At 34.6% G+C, this 26,577-nt stretch overlaps 1 protein-coding gene across 8 annotated transcripts in view; it reads right to left on the reverse strand.

Moving 5' to 3' along the window:
- Window positions 1-26,577, reverse strand: part of LOC143256625 (disks large homolog 1-like) — a 230,050-nt gene that overhangs the window by 185,070 nt on the left and 18,403 nt on the right. For all 8 annotated transcript variants that reach the window (XM_076514070.1, XM_076514077.1, XM_076514073.1 and 5 more), the window contains one exon: window positions 8,049-8,176. In XM_076514070.1, coding sequence (XP_076370185.1) covers window positions 8,049-8,176 — 128 coding nt within the window. The remainder of the gene's footprint in view (window positions 1-8,048; window positions 8,177-26,577) is intronic.

Genomic DNA, 26,577 nt, shown 5'->3' on the forward strand with positions numbered 1-26,577 from the left:
TTTGTAGTTTTTTTTGTTCTTTTTATGAAGGCTTCGAAATGTTTTTTTTGTCTTTCTGATGTGAAGCCCTGCAGGTCTGAAGAGTTTGTGAACCGCTGACCTGGAGCCAAGTATATAAAATTTACCACGAAAGTAACAATATCAATTCAATTTTAAATCGTTTCTGAATTAATTTGTTTCCTGTTATATCACCGAAGTTTTAAAACTAAAAAAAACACACCTTAATCAACGGAAACTAAATTAAGAAATCAAATATTTTCCAAGTTTTGACGTCTATATATGTCATTTTATATTTTAGGCTGTATTTTTTTTAAGAAGCAACATCACATAACAACTATTGTTTGAATGTAGTTACCAAAACGTACTGGCTTTAATATGTTTTAGAAGTTGTTTATGTAACAGATTTTTACCAATAATTAATTCTATGAGTACGTCACGAATTCATTTCATGAACTATCTTCATTTTGATTGGCTCACAAAGGAAATTACCATCGTAACTTTTCTGCCTCCATGCTGGTGAAGCTTGGCAAAACTTGTTTATTTCAGTTAGCTATGAGATGTCAGTTTAGGGTACACTATGGGATGAGGGCGGTAGTACTTACCAGGTCATTTTCGACAGGCTAAATGCTAGTAATACATAGTGAATACATAAAACAAATAATATGGTTAAGTAAATGTAGCAGTAGGTGTCTTATAGCAATACTTGTAATACATATTATTAGGGGATACGAACGTATGATAATTTCCATCGTGTATGATATAGCGATCTAATGAACGTACTAGCTTATGTTTACATTTTTCGGAAAGTAGGTGACCGATATACTGAGCCTGCCGTGGAATGGTTGTATGTTCAATAGAAAAAGTGAACTTACTGAGCACGAAACTTTACATACTGTAGTGAGGGCTGAGTTTTATATGATTAGTAATTTCTCTTCAATTGTTTGCTTGTTTTTTTTAATTTCACGCAAAGCTACACCAGGGCGCGAAATTAAAAAAAAAAAAAACCTCTTGGAAGTTCTCTACCCCGCGAAGTAACTGAAATAAACTCGGAAAACAAACGTACACGTCTTGTGCAACAGTTTAAAACCACAATACAGATAAGAACTAAAGTGTTTAAAAACTGCACAATAACTTACTGTATGAAGTTTAGAAGCAAATATATACAATTAAAACTACGAGTTTACAAACGTCTACCATCAGCAGCTCTCACAAGTTCACTAAGAGGAAAGAAAGATAAAGGAAAAGCACACATTGTGCTAGTTATATATATATATATATATATACACACATACACACACACACACATACATATATATAGATAGATAGATAGATAGATACCTTAATTGAGAATTTTCAAACATACAAAATAATTATTTTGTATATTTTTTTGTACCTTGATTTAAGATTCAACATGTTGCTCAGCACTCGAGACTTTCGGTTACAATAAAATTAATATGAATTATTACAATGAAACTGATTTACTATATAACAATTAAAACCAAGACAGTTCTTCCCTGATTTTACTTTGTCAACGATTTAATTCTTCTCGTATAAAAAATAAATAACTTGTCTGTTGAAACTAGTATTCTGTTGCTTTCTGTTTTTAATTTTACGTTTGGTGAAATTCAACTTAAAGCCAAGGCTTTAAATTAATACATTACATACTACACATATCGTTTCAGAGCAGCAACTGATAAGTATTTCCAGTAATGAGACAAGTACAGATACAGAGAAACAGTACTTAAACACCACTTGTAAAGGTTACATTCAAAATTCTATTCCAAGTTTATAACAAGCAACCATACAAAGCTTAACTGTTTAACTGTACAAAATATTACATGAAAATTATAACCCCCACCAGTAACATTCCGCTGATACAGTTCCTCACGTATAAAGTCTGTCATTCAGACATGAGACATAGTAGATATATCATCATTGATCATACTCAGCAACTGGTTCTGGTTACAAGCTATTTATATTAATGCGTAATTACTAGACCGACTTCGTTAATCTTCTGCTGAAATATAGTGTCTTAGGTAATTTTCAGGTTAACCTAGAAGGTCGAAACGTTGTTCTCTGCTTTATTCGTAAAAGTGTTAATACCCATACCAGCCGTCCTGAGATACATTTTTACTTCAAGTGGGTTTCGCGTCACCACGAAGTAAGCAGTATTTATTGACTAAAGTCACTTATTTAACCCTAACTTCCACAACAAAATATTTCATTCAGAATAAAACAGATGGCTTTTGCTATGTTGTAAAGCACGAATAAAATATCACTTATACGTAAATTTCTATGTTTAGCTAAACAAAAGTTAGTCACAAAAATTTTTATATAAAATAATTTAACTCAAATTGAAACATGTGTCCAATGCTAAGTGGTATCAATATAGATACAGATTTTGTCCTCTGCACATTGGTTTTCGTTTGTTTTGAATTTCAAAGAGCTACACGTGGGCTATCTGCTCTAGCCGTCCCTAATTTTGCAGTGTAAGACCAGAGGGAAGGCAGCTAGTCATCATCGCCCACAGGCAACTTTTTGGCTACTCTTTTACCAACGAATAGTGTAATTGACCGTCATATTATAAGGCCCCCACGGATGAAAGGGCGAATGTTTGGTGTGACGGGGACTCACACCCGCGACCCTTGGATTACGAATCCTGTGCCGAGCCTTGCACATTGGTTCTAGCGTGAGTTGTTACAAAGCATACATGTATGTATGTATGTTCAATTTTCTGATCTATTACTTTCTTACACGTTAATGTAACTACAATTTTATATTAATACATCTTTCTGTCGGTACACACGTTTTTATTTTCTCTCTTGAATATATCAATTACACTATGCAACACAAATTTTGTTCCTGGATAGTACGTGTTATTTCTTAATTGCTTATGTTGTAAAAGTAAAGAAAGTGGCCATTATTCCCTTCAAACTTTGCTTTTGTGACCTGGATAATGAAATTTAGAAATTAATCTATTTTCTTTGTAAAAACGGGCAAATTTGCACATTTTCATTTACATAAGGTCTGAATAAAACAACATATGAATCAAGATTTACATTATTTATATTAAAGTTATACAAAAATGTTTAGAAGTGAGTAGTTTTTCGAGATTTGCGACTGTAATATAAATCACTTTCACATATCACCCCCCAAATATGGTCTCCAATCATGTTTTTGTTACACGCTCCCAGGTCATAAAAGCAAAGTTTTAAGAGAAAAATAAGTCTTTTCCATTTACTTAGGCATAAGCAATTGGGAAATAACACATTCTGCCCAGGAACAAGAGTAAAATTTTGTTATATAGTGTTATATACTTGAAACAAATATATCTTCTTTGTCATTGTAGAGGGCACAAACTTTTAATCAAACAAACTGAATGATCGAAGAACAAGCACATTCGCGTGCCACTGACCACGTGAACAGTCACGGAACTGCTAAAATGTTTTTCTGATGTGGCGTTTTACACAACGGATAAATCCATAAGTATTATATACTATTATTGTATTTAACACTTCCTTTGTTGTAATGGATTCAAAACTGTTACACGACTTAGGATCTAAGATTATTTATTTAGCTGTATGTTCCAAAATAAATAAATGAAAACACAAAATGAATAGGATGGCTTTAATATGATCCTCATATCAAAAATAAAATGTTAAAAATCACTTACTTTACTCACAGAATTATACAAGAAATAATACGCAAATTTTTGTTTGTTGTTAGGCGCAAAGCTATATAATGGGCTATCTGTACTGAACCCACCATAAGTATCGAAACCTGGTTTCTACCCTTTGCAAGTCCATAGACTCACCGCAGTGCCACTGAGAGGCAATCCGTAATTTATCCTAAAAATAATTCACGAAAGTCAGTTACACTTGATACTTAAAATGTATTTGGTTTAATTTTCTCTCTGTTTTAAAGCCCTCGAGTAGTTCATCAATAAGTCTTACAACGCTAAAACTCCGATTTCGATACCCATTGTAGGCCGAGTACAAACAGCCTATTATGTATTAGCTTTGTGTTTAATTAAGATAAAAAAAAATACTATTTTTACGTTTTCTCTAAACATACAACGACGAAGAACTTTTCCCATAATGCACCATTGCACATCTGATTTATTTAGTTTAATTAACACTAACTTAGATCACAACAACTTACTTATTGCTAAGTAATTAATTTTTTCTTACTTATAAAATCCGAATGCATTTCGAAAACAAAGTTAACTTTCCTTATGTATTTACTTATACGGGTTAGAATGCATTGTTTCATCAGTTGGATAAACTCGCTATTAATATTTTAACACATAAACCCAATATCTCACGAGGTACGATCTGTTTCGAAAAGTTAAGTCCATATACTAAGCTAACAATGCAAAACAATCACTATAATAAAACAAGAATGATAAAAAGTTAAAAATAAGTAGATATTTTTAACATTCTAATTAACACTATTGATGAACAGAAAACAAAGATAAAGAGTTTCACCTAGTCAATAAGTGCTTTCACTGCCTGTCTAATGAATGACGCTGCTAAACACAAATTTTCTACACACTTTTTTCACATTTAATAATATGCGATTTTTTTAAAATTTCTTTAACTCTTCTTAGGAAATATATATTCGACGATTTTCAAAACTACTTATGTGAAACATTAATATATTTTATTTCTAACAAAATATGAACTCAAACGTGAAAAAATATGCAATATACATTACTAGTAAGTATATCTACAAATCATGATCACCAGTAGCGGTATCGATACCCGGGACTGAATACAGTCGCTCTTTCATACATGAGGGTATTCTAATCAACAGTCAACTGCACTATTTGCTACTAATAAATAGCCCAAGAGATGCGGTTATTTAGTGTTCACTAGCTACATTTTTTTCTAGATTTCCACTTTAAAATTAGGAACGGATAGTGTAGAAAATAGCCCACGAGTACATCAGTGCGAAATTCAGAGAATCAAACAAGTTACAAACCAAACATCAATTCAAAAAGAAATTCTAAATGATCTTACCAACATATCAGTTGGTCTAAACAGTAATCCAATAATGTTTCGGAATTTGGACAATTTTTACATGGTTCTCGCGGAAAAACAAAACCCTCGACTTTCAGAAAGACAGATGCCATGATAATCTCACTAACAGAAATTTATGGCACATACTGCTATATAATAGAATTTAAACTTCATCGCCTATCACCTTTAAACCCATCACCCAAAAGAGCTTGTTTGTTTTTTTATTTCGCGCAAAGCTATTCGAGGGCTATCTGCGCTAGCCGTCCCTAATTTATCAGTGTAAGACTAGAGAGAAGACAACTAGTCATCACCACCCACCGCCAACTCTTGGGCTACTCTTTCACCAACGAATAGTGGGATTGACCGTAACTTTATAACGCCCCCACGGCTGAAAGGGCGAGCATGTTTGGTGCGACCGGGATTCGAACGCGCGACCCTGGACACACTTGGCCATGCCGGGCCACACACCCAATAGACAGCCGCCAAATGTTATAATGTTTTTAAGAATACAATAATGATAAAACTGTTAATCTTCATAAATCGAACCTGATATATTCCATACAGAACCAAACATCGGTAAAAAATATACCACTAACGTCACTAACTAAACAGACAAGAGTGACTACAGTACAAAATTATTTTGTAGCGTGGTGACATCTAACGAACGAATAAGCGTTTCACGCATGCTGCAGATTTTTGAATAACTTGACCTAATGAATCTCCAAGGCCTTATCAAATACCGGCAAAATAACTACACATAACAAAAATCAGCTTGTACATCACAGTTTGTTTTTTTTTAATTGAAGTTCAAAACTCTTCTCAGAAGTTATAAAATCAAATATTCTCTTTTGTCAAAAGATGGCAGCACATAACCAAAGCATAAATGTAACTTTCATACAAGTTTTATTCATATTTATGCTATTTTTAATAAATATGAACATAAATGTTAGTACTAAGTCTTAACGTTTTAAACTACAAATTTATCTCTTGATAAACTATGACTATCTTAAGAAAGTCAAATGCCTCGTCATCTAATTAGCGACGCATATGAATGGATCAACAAGATTCCAACTGTCCCTATTAACAATCAGCGAAACCATGGCCAAGGGAACAGGCTTGGAGAAATAATGAAACATCATGGGCATGTTGAGTATGATTTTCAAATCTATTTTAATACAAATTGCCAGATTTGTTCAATCATCATCTTAATAAGTTTGTCTGTAATTGTCTCTACAGTGCCCATCACGGGTATCAAAGGCTTGTTTCTAGCGTTACGAGTCTGTAGACTGGAGTGGTGGTCTCTTTAATAAAAAAAAAAATCAAGCATTACACGTGTTCACTACCTGTCGTGTTATGTTACTCACTTGATAAAAAACTGTTCTTTACATTCATGTCAAATGTGTGTATATGCTTGTTTGAGAACAAAATTACAGTATGCACTATCAACGCTCTGCCCACTTAGGAGACTTGAGTCATGGATGTTGGGATTGTAAGTCATTAAACTTACAGCTGAACTCACAAGTTCATGCCATGTGAGAAAGTAAATGAACAAAGTTATCACACATGAAAAATAATATGATCGTTGTAAACACACACACAAAAGTACAAACAACAAAAGCACGTGTGATATCTATATACATGTTAACGATATAAACAAACATACTGAAACATTTATACTTAAAAAAAACTACTTGTTTTAGAGAAAATAATTTTGTTTGTTTGTTTGTTTTGAATTTCGCACAAAGCTACTCGAGGGCTATCTGTGCTAGCCGTCCCTAATTTAGCAGTGTAAGACTAGAGGGAAGGCAGCTAGTCATCACCACCCACCGCCAACTCTTGGGCTACTCTTTTACCAACGAATAGTGGGATTGACCGTCACATTATAACGCCCCCACGGCTGGGAGGGCGAGCATGTTTGGCGCGACGCGGGCGCTTAGGGAAAATAAAATTTTATCAAAAGTAAGAATCGTAAATTTTATCCAGAAAAGTCCGAACATTGCACCAGAAGAATAAAACCATAACATACTTCAAACTGAAACACTTTTCTCGAAATCCAGCATCGATTTTATTTCACACTTTTTCTATCAACAACACCAGGTGGAAGGTTTGAAGAGTTTGGTTTGTTTTGAATTTCGCGCAAAGCTACTCGAGGGCTATCTGCGCTAGCCGTTCCTAATTTAGCAGTGTATGGACCAGAGGGAAGGCAGCTAATCATTACCACCCACATCCAACTCTTCAGCTACTCTTTTACCAACGAAGAGTGAGATTGATCGTCACATTACAATGCCCCCACGCCTGAAAGGGCGAGCATGTTTGATGTGAAGGGGATTCGAACCCACGACCCTCGGATATTGAGTCGAACGCCTTAACCCACCTGGCCATGCCAGGCCAACGAGAATGAGGGAAAACTTAACAGTGAGGACCCTATGTAAACATTTAAACTTATGACTCTCCACTTACTTTACAGGTGTTTTTCTTCATAAACATTGCGATTTGTTTATTCGTGTCCTCAGAAACTGAAGTTAATATAAACACACCCAGCATTAGCATGACGTCAAACAAGCAAATATGGAATTACAAAGAAAATCGATAAGAAGGGAAACATTCAACGAAGTAGGGTGTGTAATCAAATTACTTTCGGTTTGTTTGTCTTTTTGGAATTTCGTGCAAAGCTATACGACGGTTATCTACGCTGGCCATCCCTTATTTAGCAATATAAAACCAGACGAAAAGCAGCTAGTTATCACCACCCACCGTCAACACTTGAGCTACTTTACTAACAAATAATAGAAATTACCGTGCCATTACAACACTCCCAAGGTTGAAAGGGCTAACATATTTGGTGTGATGAGGATTCGAACCTGCGACCCTCAGATTACGTGTAGAGCGCCCCTAACCACCTGGCCATGCCGGTCCTTGTCTACACATCTAAGATGTACACTCAATCACAGGAAGAATTACAAACTACCAATAATAAAGGTTCAAGGTTTTATCATAACTTTACCAACTCTGGAACTGATTTCCTACCTCCTTATTCAGTCCTGTAACCGGTGGACTGTTCTCCCATTTACAAGCTATTTGTAAAGTTTCTGCAGTCTTCTGCTGGACACTTTTGTTGTCGTCTAGAAGTGTAATTTCATAGAATTCCTGAATATCTGTAGGGGAAAAGGAAACGTTTAACTAAGTAAATAACGGAAGAAAAGCAACACGATATCCTCAAACTGACCGAAGGGAACGATAATAATAAATTAATGAACCTATCTGTCCACTCCAGCTTCTCAAATGTCCACAAAAGATGAGAGAAATGGAACCAATACCGTGCTTTCCAAGATAATACAGAGGATTTGAACAAACAAAAAAAGAATGCTATTCTGTCAGACTTATTTACGTTACGCTTTAAAAGTCCAGGACAAGTAACACACGATATGTGAGTGTTTAACTTCCATCAATCGTTGAACACATTGTTGCGGGAACAATACCAAAAAACATCTTAATTCGTGCATCATATAATATATTACCTTCACACTTGTGAATCAAACTATCACAGAAACATCCTAAACAAAATACATCACCCAGTTAATGAAAGAATAGAATAAATGACTCTACTGACAAACTTAGAGAAATTATTAAAATCAAGTTGACTACAGATATGTTTTTACATTCGTTTTAATTTCCCTTTGCGGCTAAAAATCAAATGTCTGTAAAAGTACAAGTTCACAATCTTTCTTTTGTCTTCAACAAGTTGTCGTTCAAAAACTCAACGGTTGAAATGGACAATGAGAATCAAAGTACTCTATAAAATGCCATTTAGCTTCATTTTTTATTACAACTATCAAACATAATGGTTTTCAATACTTCATCAGCTTTCGGTTGTGTTTTTCTTATCATTAATTGATTTGGTTTGTTTTCAGTTTAGCGCAAAGTTACACGAGGGCTATCTGCGCAAGTCGTCCATAATTTTGCCAACGAATAGTGAGAATTATCGTAAATTATAACATCCCCACGGTTGAAAAAGCAAGTATGTAGGATGTGAAACGGATTCGAACAAGTAACCTTCAGATTGTGATTCGAGCGCGCTAACCACCAGGCCAGCTTTTATTAAATAGCATTTTTAATAAGTTTTATTAGGCAATAGTAAGCAATCGATCAACAGTTCACTTCCTTACTCATGGCGTTAATGAAACAAAAGGTGTAAATTTTCACAGGTCATACGTCACACGGTTCATTCGGGCTTCACTAAACTAGAAACTTGTTAAACAAATCAGCCAGAACGATTTCAGTGGATAATACCAATAAAAAAATTCTTATACAAATGATTTGAGCGACTGCTCAGTAAATCTAAAAACTCGCCCTATATAAGTATGTATGTTTATATATAGAAAAGCCACATAGGGCTATCTACTGACCCCCGCTAATACAGCGGTTAATCTACGGATTTACAACGCTAAAATCAGGGGTTCGATTCCCCTCGGTGGGCTCATCAGATAGCCCGATGTGGCTTTACTATAAGAAAACAGACACGCTATCTGCTGTGTCCACCGAATGGAATCGGATCCCTGATTTTAGCGTTGTTAATCCGTAGATCTACTGCTTTCCCACAGGCGGACCACTTTATACAGTAGAAAAAAGTAGAGATTTTCAGTTGCAGAAAAGAAAATTAAAGAATACAATAAAAGTAAAAAAATAAATAAATTTGAAGGATGGGTTTGTTTGGTTTGGTTTGTTTTGTTTTGAATTTCGCGCAAAGCTACTAGAGGGCTATCTGCGCTAGCCGTCCCTAATTTAGCAGGACTAAAGGAAGGTCTCGACGCGTGCGACTAGTCGTCAATACATATATGTATCATCCTATTCATTGCCATAGCAAGACTAGAGGGAAGGCAGCTAATCATCACCACCCACCGCCAACTCTTGGGCTACTCATTTACCAACGAATAGTGGGATTGACCGTCACATTATAACGCCCCCATGGCTGAAAGGGCGAGAATGTTTGGCGCGACGGAGATTCGAACCCGAGACCCTCAAATTACGAGTCAAGTGCCTAATTTGAAGGAATAAAATAAAACGACTTCAAGAAAGTATAATATATAAGAATAGTATTAGTATTGTGTTAGTATTCTGTTAATTATAGTTCATAGCAACATATCTTCAGTTCTGTGTGACGTTTACCCTTATTAAGTTTTATACGATTTTAAGGGCTGAGTTACTTAAGCACTCGTACGAATTAATACTCCTCCCAACGTTTGATTACAAAAAGTCGATCACCGGATTCATTTCGACAACATAATTTACACAATACAGAAACGGTCCACCAAAATGTATGTACGCATGAGAGATGATAATTTGTGAAAAAATGCCTCGTTATTTCACATTCAGAGTGGCAATATGGTCAGCAATATGTACATAGTACATAGTAATGAATTATTAAATGTTCTATAAACAAGTATGGTACATATGAAAACATTTTACAAATACGATGGAAAGCCTCTCTTTGGCATATTTAAAGAAACCGAAGCCAATTTGTTTTTGTTGTTCGGGAATTCTTGAAATCTGTTTAAGTTAAGCAAAAAGCAACATGATGAGCTATCTGTGTTGTGCCCACCACAACAAGTGTCGAAATCTGGTTTCTAACGTTATAATTCTGCACACTTATTGTTGTGCTACTGTGTGGTCGCTAATTCTTGAATGTTTGATAACACAAACCAAACACTGGCGATAACTTGGTTCACAGATATCAAAGACGCTCAGTTGTATCTTAAGAAATAACTCAATGTGACTTTTAACGCAGTGTGCAGATTTAAAAGGAAGGTCTCGACGCGTGCGACAAGTCGTCGATACATATATATATATATATATATATATATATCATCTTATTCGCTGTCATGGGAACGACAATATTTATTGCCCTATCAACACGATTACATTCGAGATTACAGATAAAGTCCTAATGGTGGGTAAAACAATGGCATGATAGCTAACACTATTTGGACTCAAAACTCACAAACCCTCTTAAATATTGTACAAGTGAAAAGGTGCATACAAAGATACACTATATTTATGTGTGTGTAATGTTACATGAATATCTGAGTGGTATTTAATTAACTTATATTATGAGCATATAACACACAGTTTGCTTTTGGAATTAAGCATATATCTACATGAAGGGCTATATGTGCTCTGCCCACCACGGGTATCAAAATCCAAGTTCTAGTGGAGGACATATTACATATAGAAAAATACCAGTGACTAATAATATCTTATTTCATACATTGTACGAAATGAGCAAGAATTAGCTTCACTAAGTAAGATAACTGGTCTCACTATTCCACTCCATTCTGCATATAAGAAAGAAAATTATATATTACATAGATACGTAGATGTACCACGAAATCCTCAATAATATTTACACCATATATATTACGTATGTTAGCAATAAATTAATCACTTCTTCCAAAGGCTTTCAGTACGAAGCTTCATAAATTAAAAACATCAAAATAAGTCTAAACGGAGTAATCGTACAAGAAAAAAAACCAACGTGTTTTTGATAAAAACAATAAATTATTAAATTACAAATGTATCAAAGATATACAAGTGACAAACCACAATTTCCTTGGGTGTAAGATAGTTTCTCATCTGCTGTAGTGGATTAAAAAAAGGACATTTTTTTTACATTATTCGTCTTAACTAATATCGAGAACTACGAATACGCAAGTTTCGTAAGAGAACTGAAAGCTTCAGTTCATAATATAGATCTATTAGCTAAAAAGGTACAAGTACAGCTGAATTGTATTATATTAATACAATTAATATAATTAAACTAGATGTACTTCCATAGACTCCCCGAAAGTGTTCGATTTCCAGAATAAATTAAACAAATATTGTGAGTAAAAATTTATATTTTTTGCTTTTCAAGTACATGTTACGCTGTGTCGTAACCTACAGAATGCATAATTCTTCTCGTGATTTGTAGACATCCGCATGTTTTACCGATGCCACGACAATATAGATTACAATGTTAGAGTCCTCTGTGTGACGTTTTTTAAAGTCTACTAACTGACCGACATACAATACACTACTGTATTGTGGTGCGATTGATTAAAGCAGACAAACCCCCTCCAAGCGGCTTCTGTTACGCTTTCGGGGAAAATTAAGGCGTTAAGAAAGCTAGGTAAGCGATTATTACAAAAGTGATATAAGCGCGAATGTCTTTCTTTCTGTGGGTCTATCCTTATACATGATCACATCTTTAAAGTTACAAAATTCAAACTCGAGATTTAGTTCCAACTTTGTGCAGGGAGAAAAATGGCAAATAGGACAACCAGCTGGTCTCAAATTTAAAAGGCTGGATTTTTTTGATTTTTTTTTGGGGGGGGTAATGTGTGGACAAGAGAGCTATTATTTATGTTTCTTCTCTGTGAGAGGACTTATTTTAATAATACTCTCCACGATCAACTGTGATTTAAAAAAATTTCGTGGATCCTTCATCTGTGCTCTTTCCCTCCCTCCCTCTTTCTTCTAAACATACCTGCTCACTTTCCAACTCCCCCTTAACTGAAAACGGCTGACGCTTTCTCTCGAACAAACGTGCACTTTTCCTTTAGCCATATCACTTGCTTTGCTTGCGTGTACTCGCAAGAATCAGCTATACGATAACTTTACAAGAACGTTTGGTATTGACAAATTTTCATTTACATTGTGTTGCAACGAGAAAAGAATAAATCAGTTCTTCGTTAAATTAACTGAACGATAGTAAAATCAGAATATGTTGCAAAACACACTCGACTATGCAACAAGTGGTAAACTTTTATTTGGAAGTTGGAATGTCATGCAAAGCACATGCAAGAAGAAGGAGCAATGTACCCAGTTTTGCTTCGATTAAAACAGTTTTAACAAATTTTTACTTTTTTGCAAATCGTTATTTTTATAAATTGTAATGAAATTATTTAGTAAGCTAATGAAATCATTTTGGTTTTATTTTTTCCCTCCAAAAAAATTATGTATGTGTGTTTTCTTACAGCAAAGCCACATCGGGCTATCTGCTGAGCCCACCTGATTTTAGCGTTGTAAACCCGTTGACATACCGCTTCACTAGCGGTGGGCCTAAAAAAAATTATAATTAACACGCTTGATTTCATCAAAACAACTCAGAATATTGGATTAAAATATCAAGCAAACATGAAATTATATACGCAGTTTCTTGCTTATGAAATAGATTTACACAAGTGACATTGTCCTTATAACACAACACAGAGACAACAGATTAAGACAGAGGGTCACTTGAGTAAGAGAAAAATTTATATGAATGGAATCAGTAGGCAAAATCATATTCTGTTTGTTATTCACGCTAATGTAGGATCAAACTATAGTTTTCGTCAAATTTATGTGAAAGACGTCCCTAGATTTCGATGTTTTTGCAACATCTACTCATAGTAGGTTCTCGAGTTATTTTTTCATGAATATACGATACATATGTAGAAATGTGGTTCCATTGGATAATGTCCAAGGATCAGAACTTGAAAAGGCAAACACATAAGTTACCAAACAAGGTTAATAATAACAGGTACAGGCATTTGCTTGTTTATTTTTGAATTTCCGCAAACCTACACGAGTGCTATCTGCGCTAACCGTTCCCTAATTTAGCATTGTAAAGGAAAGGCAGTTAGTTTGTTGGTTTGGTGTTTTATGACATAAAGCAGCTAGGCTATATGCTCCAAACATCCGGTAAAAAGTTAAAATTAAAGTAAAATTAGTATAATTCATAAAAGGAAATTAAGGTAAAACAAAACAAAGTTTAAAAAGCAACATAAATAACATTAAATACCAATGTTTACATCCAGTCTACAGCGGTAAGAGAAAAACTATAGTAATACAAGTTGTAAAGGGCTTTTCGTAGCATAACTGTAATTATCATAACTCGCCAGGTAGACGAACAGGTAAGTTCAAAAATCACCGTCAGTCGCCTCAAGTTGCCCTTTCCAGTTCTGGTTCCGAGTTATTTGACATTACGGCTGTTTTCTAATGTCAAATCAAACAAGATGTACTTTGATTCTTAAAAGAGAATCACTTTAAAAAAGTCTAATGTATAAATTAAAAACTCTAAATGGCATTAAAATTATTAATGACCTTTAAAAAATAAAAATATTTCCAAGGTGGACAACGTCACCATCACCAATAACACCAACGTTATGGATAAACCTTGGGACAGAACATGTTCAAAATGGTGTCGTCCTTGAGTCGTAACGACGGTAAGACAGAAAAATGTGGCTTATTGTGACCTGAGTGTTATACAGACAACACATTGGGGCATTCGTCCCAGATAAACGAAATCTATGAGTTAAAACCTGTGACCAATGCATAGTCTAGTTAGAACAACTTCCTCTTTCCGATCCTTACGGAAGTAAGACGGCCAAAGTCCAATATAGGGTTTTATTTGGAAAAGCTTGTTTTCTCATTGCTCACTCCAAGTCGACTGCCAGCTGGCACGGAGCCGAGCCTTGAATACAAGACCATACTCCATGTACGGAATAGGCACAGTGGTGATAGTGCCAAAGCAGACAGATTTAGCTGCGGTGTCGACAAGCTCGTTCCCGTGAATACCATGGTGGGATGGACTGACCAGTGGATACAGCAGTGTTATCCAAGGACAGACTCAATTCATCCAACTACACCTGAATAAGAAGGCCAAAAGGAGCAATAGCAGATTATCTGTTCTGAAAAACTATAGCCCACCGAGGAAGGAAAACACAACCCCAGGTGGGATGCTTTGGTAAGGAATGAAGTTTTGAAGCATACAGTAAAGACAGTTGCAAATAGCGGAAGTGCAAAGAAGGTTCGTGAGACTTATGTATAACCTCTGAACTAGGAAAGTGAGTAAAGCCCCAGTGCAGACCTGAAGTCCTTGATGATGAATGGAGTCCAGCATCTTTAAGGCCAAAGTCCTGGCAGAGCCATAGACCAGTGACCCATAGTCGAGTTTGGATTGAATAAGATCACGATATATCTTTAGCACAAAACATTGATCTGCTCCCCAAGTGTTGGAAGAGAGGGCACGGAAGATGTTCAGTGTTCTTGTACATTTGACCCATAGCTGCTTGATAGATGGTATAAAGGTCAGCTTACAGTGAAAGACGAGCCACAAGAACAGGCAGTACAACTTCACCGATATGAAGTTCAGGGTCAAGGTGAATACCCCGTTGATGGCAAAGGTGCACACAAATGATTTTAGAGAGAAGTTAAAGTCGTTTGCTGTGGGTCCACTTAAGTAAACAATTGAGGGCAGTCTGTAGCTGCTGCTCAATATACCTCATGTTCGACGACTGACGAGATGCAACAGTAAGAGGGAGTTGTTCAGTGATGACATCAATCTAAAACTGAAAAGTGTGACACTTAAAACACAACCCTAAAGGACTCCGAGTTTCTGTAGAAAAGAACGGGAAAGTGTCGACACCACACGAACTTGGAATCTCCAGTCCATTAAAAAATTGTTAATAAAAATAAGCAAATGGCCACATAACCCATATATATATATAGAGATCTAGCACACTTCCATACCTGCATGCTGTATCATAAGCCTTCTCAGTGTCAAAAAATATTGATACAAGATGCAGAGATGCCAACCACCACAATTTGAGCGTAATAATTACGATTTTGGTGTATACATTACGACTATACGCTCATACAGACAAATATTACGACTTGTTGCAACTCCCAAATTATTATATATTATATAGGCATATACAATGAAATGATAAACTGTTCCACCAGGGCTTGAAAGGGGCGAAAAGAAAATTTCTAGTGAAATACAAATAAATTTTAATAATAAATAAAATACATAGTCCAAATGACTACTTGCGATAATCATGTTTGTGCTTGAAATAATAAAATATTTGTACCTCCGACATTTGAGTTCGGTGCTTCTCCATACTGGGTACGTCGGGGAATCCATAGTTACGTCATCAGTACTTGTCAGCCAATCAGCGCTCGCGTAGATGGGTATTTCTCGTTTTCTGAGCGGCATAGAAACACCAATGCGATCGTTCACAAGATGGAATAAAAGAGGCCTCGTTCACCAGATTGTCTTGTTTCTGGCAAATCTAAAAGGACTAAAACTGAAAGGACTCTGTCTACAATCATTACGCTCAGTCATTTGAAATAGATGGCATATCTAAAAATGTCGTTTGACAAAGGCTTCTCTGATTGCCGTTTCAAGTCGAATCAGGTGGTCTTCGGTGGAACACTGTCGTCGGAACCCACACTGGGTGGGCGAGAGGAGGTTGTTTAATTTCGAGGAACCAAACGAGACAAGCATTAACCATCCTTTCTAAGGTCTTACAGAGACAGCTCGTCAAAGCAATTGAACGATAGTTTGAAGGAATCTTGGGATCCTTCCCAGGCTTAGAGAAAGGTAAAAAATTTCGGTTAAAATATTATATCTTTTTTGTCTTTGGATAAGTATGGATTTGAAAACGAGATGCTTATCCTGCAAAGCGAAGAACACATAAAAAAATTAACAAATATGTTCTATCAGAGAGATGTGGCTCACTGTCCTGATAATTGAGAATCTTCCAAATTTCAAAATTATTTTCCATGTTTGGATTTACATTTTCTCAAGTCTAAATACAGATCCCGGCTTACTGACATAAATTTAGAAGTAGAGCTAAAATGCTCATTGAGCATAAATACGAAGTCAAATTTCAGGAAATCAGTTGATGAAAACCCCATCACTTTTCACATTGAAGGTTAGTTGAAATGCAGTTATTTTGATTAAACTAACATCTTTCAATTTTTTTTAATAGTGTGACAAACGTTGTTTTCGTTAGTCACAGTTGTGACCACTACAAAAAATGAGTTCCCCAACCCTGCTCTAGTCTGTCGTTTAAAAATTAAAGGCAGCTAGCGAAGATAACCCTCAAGTAACTTTACGCCAAATTCAACAAGTAAACAAACCTTTAACTAATAGATACAAGAGCAATGATCTAATTAAGCCAAAATCGACAAAGTGTTTAATGTATAAATTTTACTAAATAAAATCACGTGGTTTTACTTCACAAATTAGTTAGTTAACGTTTTTGAATAGTCATGAAAACTACTAAGTGAAATTTAAAACGTTATAAAATAATTCTATACGTAGAGTTTTATGTGTGACAGTTTGATAATTGTGTTCAAAGTTAAATACAAATTAAGATCTCATACCACATCTTTTTGTCTCTTCAGTCAAATATTTGCATTAGCTTCAGTTTGTTTTGTTTGTTTTTGAATTTCGCACAAAGCTACTCGAGGGCTATCTGTGCTAGCCGTCCCTAATTTAGCAGTGTAAGACTAGAGGGAAGGCACCTAGTCATCACCACCCACCGCCTACTCTTGGGCTACTCTTTTACCAACGAATGGTGGAATTGACCGTCACATTATAACGCCCTCACGACTGAAAGGGCGAGCATGTTTGGCGCGACGGGGATGCGAACCCGCGACCCTCGGATTACAAATCGCACGCGCTTGGCCATGCCGGGCCTGCATTAGTTTCAGATTGTTAATTTACATCGTATACATTCGCTAACTAGCAACTTGTTAAAACTCTTCATACATATAATACACACATTTTTCAGCACTAATTCACTTAAGTTATTTATATGCAAAATTGTGGCATCACGTGTCAAGTGGTTACATGAACTCTATAAATGCAGCGATGTGGTAAAAGCGTGCAGTGTTGAAATGTTATCAGTAATCTGTGTCTTTCAAAAGAATGTAGTCTGTGTGTGTGACCGTCTAGTAGAAGATTCGTTATCAAATACAGTTTCATTGAGTGGCTGTTTAAAAACATCTATCATAAAAATCTAACAATATAAACGGGAATATGCGTTCCACAACGGAAGTGGGGAAACGACTGAACAAACCTTAAAAATGCCACAAAAACAAATGGAATATATTTACATTGACTGTGGTCTTCATTCTAGCGGCGAAATTACAAAATCTTTCATTTGGTGGTCAACAATAAATTCGAATATCGACCTTCAGAGCTAACATAAAATCACGCAGTTTCAGTGCTGCTCAACGAGCACAGTGAATGTCTGGCAGTGTATGATGTTATTTGATGAGTGTCATTTCATCTTTCTTCTGTAATTATAAAACAGTAAAAACCTAGATGATACACTTGATACTGTTTGTGTCTTTCCCGACAGTACAAGCAGATGGAAGTATTATAACAAAATACAATATTTTTCTGAATAACCTTCATAATATAATGTTACTGCTGACTATACCATCAACAAGGCTACATTTCCTCCCGTTAATTAAGGATCCTTGTAACAATCTACTACGCCCACGTTGTCTGAAATTATGAAAGTATGGAAGTGACTTTTTTCAATCATCTTTCTTAAGACAATTACCACATCTTAGTTGAACTGAACAGCTTTTGGGACCAGTTTGAACATCACATTCGATAATGTAATTCTCTCCTGAAATCTAAAAGTACTAACTGTAGAATTCAACCAATTGACCATAAGCACATGGAACCAATGTCAACTACCGATATCTTCTACTTTTAACTTGACAAGTACAAATGCTCTAAACAGCCACGATAAATCCCCGATGTTCAGGCAGAGCCAACTCTTAATCTACAAGTGTTGGCAAGAGGTGATAGGACTAGCCCTACTAATTTGCAACTCAGTGCGGTAATCACTAAGCAATGCCAAACATACGAAACCTAATAAAGTAGGCAAATGACTCATAATTTACATTTATCCAAAAACTGATTCTCTTTGGTTACGTTCAAATCTTATTAAAGCCTTGCGAACAACAAAATGGGTTATGTATATATATAATCCATATTTTATCAATAAATTCTTCAACGCTGTGGTTACGGTGACATTATATAACCTAAAATACTCCAAAAGCATGTTTCAAAATATTTTTGGGGACACATAGTTTTCGCAATTTTGGTACATAACATATTAAAAAATTAACTTTTAACTTTTCTACAGTAGTTTATATACATAACAACATACCCTTTTAACATATTGCACAATTTAACTATTTAAAATTACTGACCATTAAAATATTATAAACTTACGTATAATAACTATTACATAAACTAAAAGTATTTTTGCTTTGTAATAGTTATTACACGTAAGTTTATAAGATATAAATTATAATATGGTTTTCATGCTACGGTTTCGACCAATATAATAACTCCAGAGTCAGCAAAAATAGGGCTTTTTATCAAAATTTAAAATATGATGGGAAGATGAAGTTAACGCTTTCATTGTGTATATATAGCTGTTTTTCTATGTTCGTTGTATCATAGAATCTACGACATAAACAGTATTTTAGGCCTTGTAAGACGCTACATAATGGAAGACGCATCCTAATTTTGGAAGACAATTCTAAGAAAAAGCAATTTTGACTCAGTAACCAACACCTTGATGCAGCCTTGACTTTTTTCAACGTGCTGAATAAATACAGTTAAATACATCATATTCTTCCCAGTATATCGACAATATTAGTTAAACTGAATGTTTTATGCTACTGAAAATACTTATAACTAGTAAGTAATGAGATTACGATCTGTATGAGAGGCCGTTTTGAGTAGACCCTAAACTAACCTAAGCCTTAACCAATTACTTTTGTCTTGGAAGACGCGTAGGGATTTTTCAAAGTATTTTTAAAGAAAAAAGTACGTCTTACAAGGCGTAAAATATAGTACTTACCTTCTTTTCCTTTATCCTCATACAAATGTGTTTACTTTGGCTGCGTATGTAATGCATCCCAGAGGAATCTATATATTTGCTACTGGTTATACGTTGTGTATCTCGCATAACAATGTCATGTGACTACCCCACGTCTTCAACCGGATAACTGCCTCACACAGAAGTTGTTGGGAGAAATCTTAGTGCTATTCCGACATTCATCACTTTAGTTCAGCAACTGTACGTTCGTATTTAACTACGATGTATCTGAATAACAAAACTGGTCCAATCATTGTTTAACTTGTACAAGAGGTTTCTGTCCTTACCATCCCAAAAAAATTTAACCAGAAAATACTGGAAGGGTCCTAAGATTTATTCCAAATTAACTGTAACTACTGTGTGTTTGTGTGTTTTTTTTCTTACAGCCAGGGGCGTAGATTCTGAGAGGATACATCCCCCTTCATTTTTGATGGGGGTATGGTGCATACAATCATCCCCCCCCCTACAATTTGGTCTGTTGAATTGTTTTATTGCATCACAGGCCTACAAATTGTGTGTTTGTTCTTGTGATTCTCGTGTTCTTACCAATCGAATCACATAATTAGGCCTAGATGTAGGCTTTTTCAGTAGCCATAATGTACATCTTTAATATAGGCGTGCTTCTAAGCTTTTCAATCAAAGCGATAGTTCATAAGTATCAGTCAGTAGGCCTAAGTATACATGCGAGTATCGTGGCAACAAGATCACTATGTGACTGCATGTTTACAGCTTTCAGGTTCGCGTAATCAGAGATCACCAATTTGCAAATTGAACAGTCCACATAGGTGGTTGCAAAAATCATCCCCCCCATCGGGTGTAAAAAAGCTACGCCCCTGGTTACAGCAAAGCCACATCGGACTATCTGCTGTGTCCACCGAGAGGAATCGAACCCCTGATTTTGGTGCTGTAAATCCGTAGACTTACAGATGCCTGTATAGTGAGTGTGTGATGAATATTTATATACTGACATAACGTAGGTAGATAACAGTAGCAGGCACAGTGATTTCTGTGTGATACTAAAATATCAAATTTCACGCAAAAAAAAACATTGATTCTACCGCGAAATCATGGACAACTTGCTTTTGTAGCTTGAAACCTGTGTGGTAAACACCACAACATTTTAACAAAATTACCAAAATAAAAGGTCAGGCACAAATAAACACTGCTGCTGTAGCATGGTGGTTAAAATCGTGGTTAACTGTTTATTAAGAACACGCCAGACAACACGTGAAGCATATTTCCGAGATAATAAAAAGAAATCACACAATAATCCGGTTTACATTTAACAAACGCTCTCGTATTAATTAAATTCCGTATATTCACAATAAGGAATATCTTCACATGGCGTATAAGAAGGATTACAAGACCTTGGTTAATTAAAATACGTTACGACAGCCCCTACGACACTTTTATTACATATAGATAGGTAATTCGCATTAAAACTCTGTGCCCGAAATTAATTATAAACTAATCAAGATTCGGCTAGCATTTAACTGGTGCATGTAGGTCATTGTTCTTCATGTGAAGCATATACGAGTGTAAGAAAGCACTGCTATTTCTCATCAGACACCCGAACAAAACAAGCATTTTCTTGTCTTTCTACAACACATTTGAGCTGACGTCTGAATAAATACCGATCTACTTTCACAACAATGAATTTATAAATATTCATATTTAATCGTATCTCTCATATGCTAGTTCTCATAACAATGCAATCTTACATACGTTTCACACAGAGCTTTTTTGCCTATATATTTTTTTGGTTTCGTGGTATACAAGTCTGTAAATAAAGGTTTTCGTGATTGCTTGACATTATCTTCACGTTTTGCCTCATAAAACCGATGATAGTTTGAAAAGCAGGATGTAGGAACAGTGCAATAGTTCGAGCTTTGTTTTTAATTGCAACTGATTTCATTGTTTTCTCTAAAGGAAATTCAACCTTTTTCTTGATAAAAGTTTTCTCATGATGGAAAAGCTGATTAACGTTTTCTAGTTTCACCGTATATTTTTACCACAACTGACGTAAGTCCAGAACGATACAGTAAACCAAGTTTTGTAAATAATTTTTTTTCAAAAATTTCATCATTTAACTTCATAAAAATTAACAAAATTGACGGTAAAAATAATTCCTCTTCACCAATTCCCTTTCCATGTAATTTATTTCTTCGTAAAGATAGTTTTTTTTTAAATTACAAATAGCTTTTCTTACTCCTGTCATTTATAGACTTACGACGAAACGAAGTTTAATTCAAATAAAGATCAGTGTGGGTTTGTGTTTTTAAGTACTTTTGGTTTAAAACGGTATTTAAATGTTTAACTTTATAATACAGAAAGATAGCCATCTTCCATAGAATAAATAATAATGTGAAATGAGTTTAGAAATGTTAGGGGCTGTTCTACTGTGTGTCCAACAATAGAGCTGGGAAATGTATCTTCGACATATCCGATATAAATAGTCCTAAATCAACGAAATTCTTGACTTTGTAACGAAGTATGGTAATGAATCTAGATATCAGCTTCACTGGTTCAGTTTTTTGCACTCCCTTCCTCTAATTACTGAAAATGTTTCTGAACAAACAAAAAATTAATTCAGATAATTTAATACATTCTATATGTTCCTGGTGTTTCAGCAGCAGTAAAAATAATATCTCAAGAGTTAGAAAATGTGAATAAACTTTCCATCAGGGACAAATTTATTTATTTAAAAGGGAAAGAGACAGAACACAGTTGAGAAAGAAAATGTTTGTAGTGTTAAATGTGAGAATTTGTAAGAGCCTTTTTCAGGTAGAAAGGACCAGGTATGATTTGAGACCAAGAATGGAAGAGAATGGACAAGCTTCACTGCACCTGTATTGAAATTTGAATTGGAAGTATGTTTGTTTTGGAATTTCGCACAAAGCTACTCAAGGGATATCTGTGCTAGCCATCCCTAATTTAGCAATGTAAGACTAGATGGAAGGCAGCTAGTCATCACCACCCACCGCCAACTCTTGGGCTACTCTTTTACCAACAAATAGTGGGATGGACTGTCACATTATAACGCCCCCACGGCTGGGAGGGCAAGCATGTTTAGCTCGACGCAGGCATGGACCCGCGACCCTCGGATTACGAGTCGTGCGCCTTACGCGCTTGGCCATGCCGGGCCTGAAATTTGAAAGATACACTACTTCACAGCAAAAATAAGATCTGTTTGTCATCAGCCTCACATTAACACATGTAAAACAAAAGAACCCACCGTAATAAAGCAGAGGATGAACAAAAAGGTAGGTTTACATTTAAAATCAAAGTTATATTTATGACAACATATCGAGGTGTATATGAGCTTTTGTACTTTTCTACCACATTAACAGTGGCAAACCATTGCTCTGTATTTTACTTTTAGTTCTGTTTTTAGCTCCTTATACTTTCTTAACTTTTAAGTATACAGGATAACTCTATAATATGGAATATAATTTCTGTGATAACATATTAAACTACTGACCTCATAGTTCTTTTAAATAAATCTTTTCATTCTGTCAGTTTTTGTTGGTTTGTTTTTGTCACATTAAATAACAAAATTCTTCGATCTCATTGTTATGTCAAGTAACTCATATTTAATTTGTAAAATAAACCATAAAATAAATTTCAGATGTTCTCAGACTGTGAGTCCCATACCTAATGAAGGGCTTGAAAATATGCAATGAATCCTTTTGAAGTCATCATCCAACCCCCATTTTAAATACCAATATATTCAAAGAAAGTTATTTCATCTTTTCAAACTGCTTTTTTTGTCTGGATTGTTACAGGAAAAGCAGTCTCTATATTGTTTTCTGTTACATGTGAAGCTACACAAAGGCTATGTGCACATATATTCCTCCCTAATTTTGAACTGACAAACTACAGGGAAGAAAGAAAAACTCATACCGTCATCTCTTGTCTGACCAAAAAATATGATATTTGACAGTCACTTTTATAAAGCACCCATAGCCTCAAAGTACAGACCATGTTCTTTGCAGTAGTAGGATACAGGCCACAATTCCTCAAATAGGGAGTCCAGCATGCTAACTACTCGATCAAAACCAATCATTCTTTTCTGTTTTCTTTGTGTCTTGTGACTCAGTATTTTAAAATCATACAATAACTCAAAAATAAACTATGTGCATAACTACACATTTAATTTCAATTTTATATTGATTCTCTTACCATCTTGTGTATGAATTTACAGCAAGGATCTATTACACATGCACATTTACATCCTAAAACTTTTCATAACCAAAGTAACAAAATAAATTAAAATGTTTAAAAAACAAAAATAAATCATTTTAGGTTGGATTTCAGTGATACATTGACTTCAGAACAAGTTTACTTTTTTACATAATACAACCAGACAAGAGATGTGTGACAATTATTTTGAATTAAAAATTATTTCGTATACATACTGTGGGCCCCACATTCGACCAGTTTTCTCTAGAATAATGGTAACGGTACTGATGGTTTATTCTTTAATTCTTACTTGGCTTTACTCAGTTTGCACCTATCCAGTGATGTGCACATACTGCACACAATAGTTGTCTTTTGTTTTTTCATATTTACTCAGTAACAAATAAATAAATAATATTTCATGTAACAAGGTGTTGGCATTCCTATCATTTTCTTTCAGATGTATATTCTACAGAATCTAGTTAATACATTACAAGAATTAAGTTTTATTAGGTTCTAATTTTTCTTAAATTTCTTTCTCTTCCTAATTCATTTTTAACAAAACAGATGTTTGAAGCACATTGCTTATCAAAGTCAGATACTAAGCAACTCATTCAATCATTTATAAACCAAAATTTTCAGATCCAAAAATATTGATACAATATCAATTTCCAATTTGTCAACTGTAATGAATATAAAAACATTAAAAAACCTAATATTTCATATATAATTTTGAATAATTAAACAAGTCGTGTTCAAACAAAGATACTGTGAAGCTAAAACTGTTCCAAAACAAAAACATTGAAGTCAGTTTATCATCACTAGAAATTCCTTTTTATATAACAAATGACTATTATTATAGAATAACTTCCTTTCACATGCAACAATGTAAAAATATTGTTAATAACTGTGGTATAAAAGGTGCCTATATCATCCATTCTACAAAAAAATTCTTTATAAAATCTACAAGTCTTGTATTAAATACAAAGAGAAAAACTTTATATGAACAACCAATGAAATTATAATTCAGAACCTTTTATGGAGCTGACATAAAATAATGCTTGTACAAAGCAATGTCAAAAATAATAAAGTAAAACACTAATTAACCCTGAAATATTGAAACAGTATCCATGAAACAACTGACACAAAGTAAAATAAAACTACAAGTTTAACTTCTGATGTCAGCATATTTATCTTAGATAGAAAATAGGTTCCAGAATGTAATAATGAACTTCAAATCTGAATTACACATAATAAAAAATATGACACAATCATGCAGAACCTACACAGAGCATTGAATGCAATATATCAAACAGCAAGCATCTCAGGTGTCAAAGGGTATTCACAAAACATGTAGCCACTTCTTTTACAAATATAAATTTTGCTGATGCGTGATAAGAACATGTATATTAATGTTATTTAAACTGGAAAAAATATGAAATAATAACAATTGACAGTCCCTTTCTTTTTCATATCATTAAAAAAATTGTCCTCAGTTATTATTCAGATATGTGGTTTAGAGTGTGTTATACTTTGTAGAATCTTACCATATTTTATCAAAATATGTTTAGCAATATAGGTCCAAATATTCTACAATTATAATAATTGAGGAAACTTTCATGAAGGCACATACAGTCATACAGCCAAATGACAACATTGTGGATAACATTACCTTAACACACACTAAGAAAACAAGATAACACCTTCAAACATGATACTACAGATAGGTATCCCTTCTCTTGATATGTAAAGCCACTATATAGGGATTACTGCACCAGGTTACAGGGATAATTTAAATTAGACACACAATTAAAATCATATACACACAGACAGATATAATATGCATGTAAAATTATTTGTTTGAAACTTATAAAACTAAACTTCTTGTAAGGTAGCTTGAAATCCCAAGCAGTTTCCTTCCCTGACTTTGAGTCACTGAATCAGTTAAATTTCGTAGCTCATAAATACAGAAACAAATAAATTTAAACTTGTCATTAATATTACTTAACAACTATTGAAAAAATGCACAAAAAGTTTAAGTGTATTTACTTGTTTGTTGCAAAGTATACAATGGCTATCTGTGCTTTATTCACTGCAGGTAATTTTATATCATATTACAATTCAATAACTGAACAATTGAAAGTTTATTGACACTGTTTACAACTTTATTTGATTGCTGCTTTAATTTTTACTTTTTTTCAATATTAGTTATTTGCCAGAAGGTCACATATCTTATGATGAACTGTATAGTATAGGGCAGTCCTGAAAGAGAAATGTACTTCGGAAGATATATGGGGTTTTGAAAGGTTAACATAAGAAAAATTTTGCTGAAAACCAACTTCTGGCTATCAGTTGTTTTTTTTTATGAAATTTCTCTGAGAACACACTGGTTTTCTTCAAAAATGCTTATATCTATCATTTTGAATTCCCTACATATATCAGAAGCATCAGTTTTGAAACTAACCTACAAGGTCACAAAATGTTTGGAATGTTATTAATGCAGCAGACATAAATATGATCATAATAGGATACCTATTATCAAAATTGTAGGCCATAAAAGAAATCAAACAATATTTAGCTGAATTATCCCTGACAAAGGTAGTAATGCAAATGAATGCCTGAAGTAAACAGCAACATCCATGTACAAACAGGATATTTTG

This window comes from Tachypleus tridentatus, chromosome 7, assembly GCF_004210375.1.
Source record: "Tachypleus tridentatus isolate NWPU-2018 chromosome 7, ASM421037v1, whole genome shotgun sequence".
NCBI lineage: Eukaryota > Metazoa > Arthropoda > Merostomata > Xiphosura > Limulidae > Tachypleus > Tachypleus tridentatus.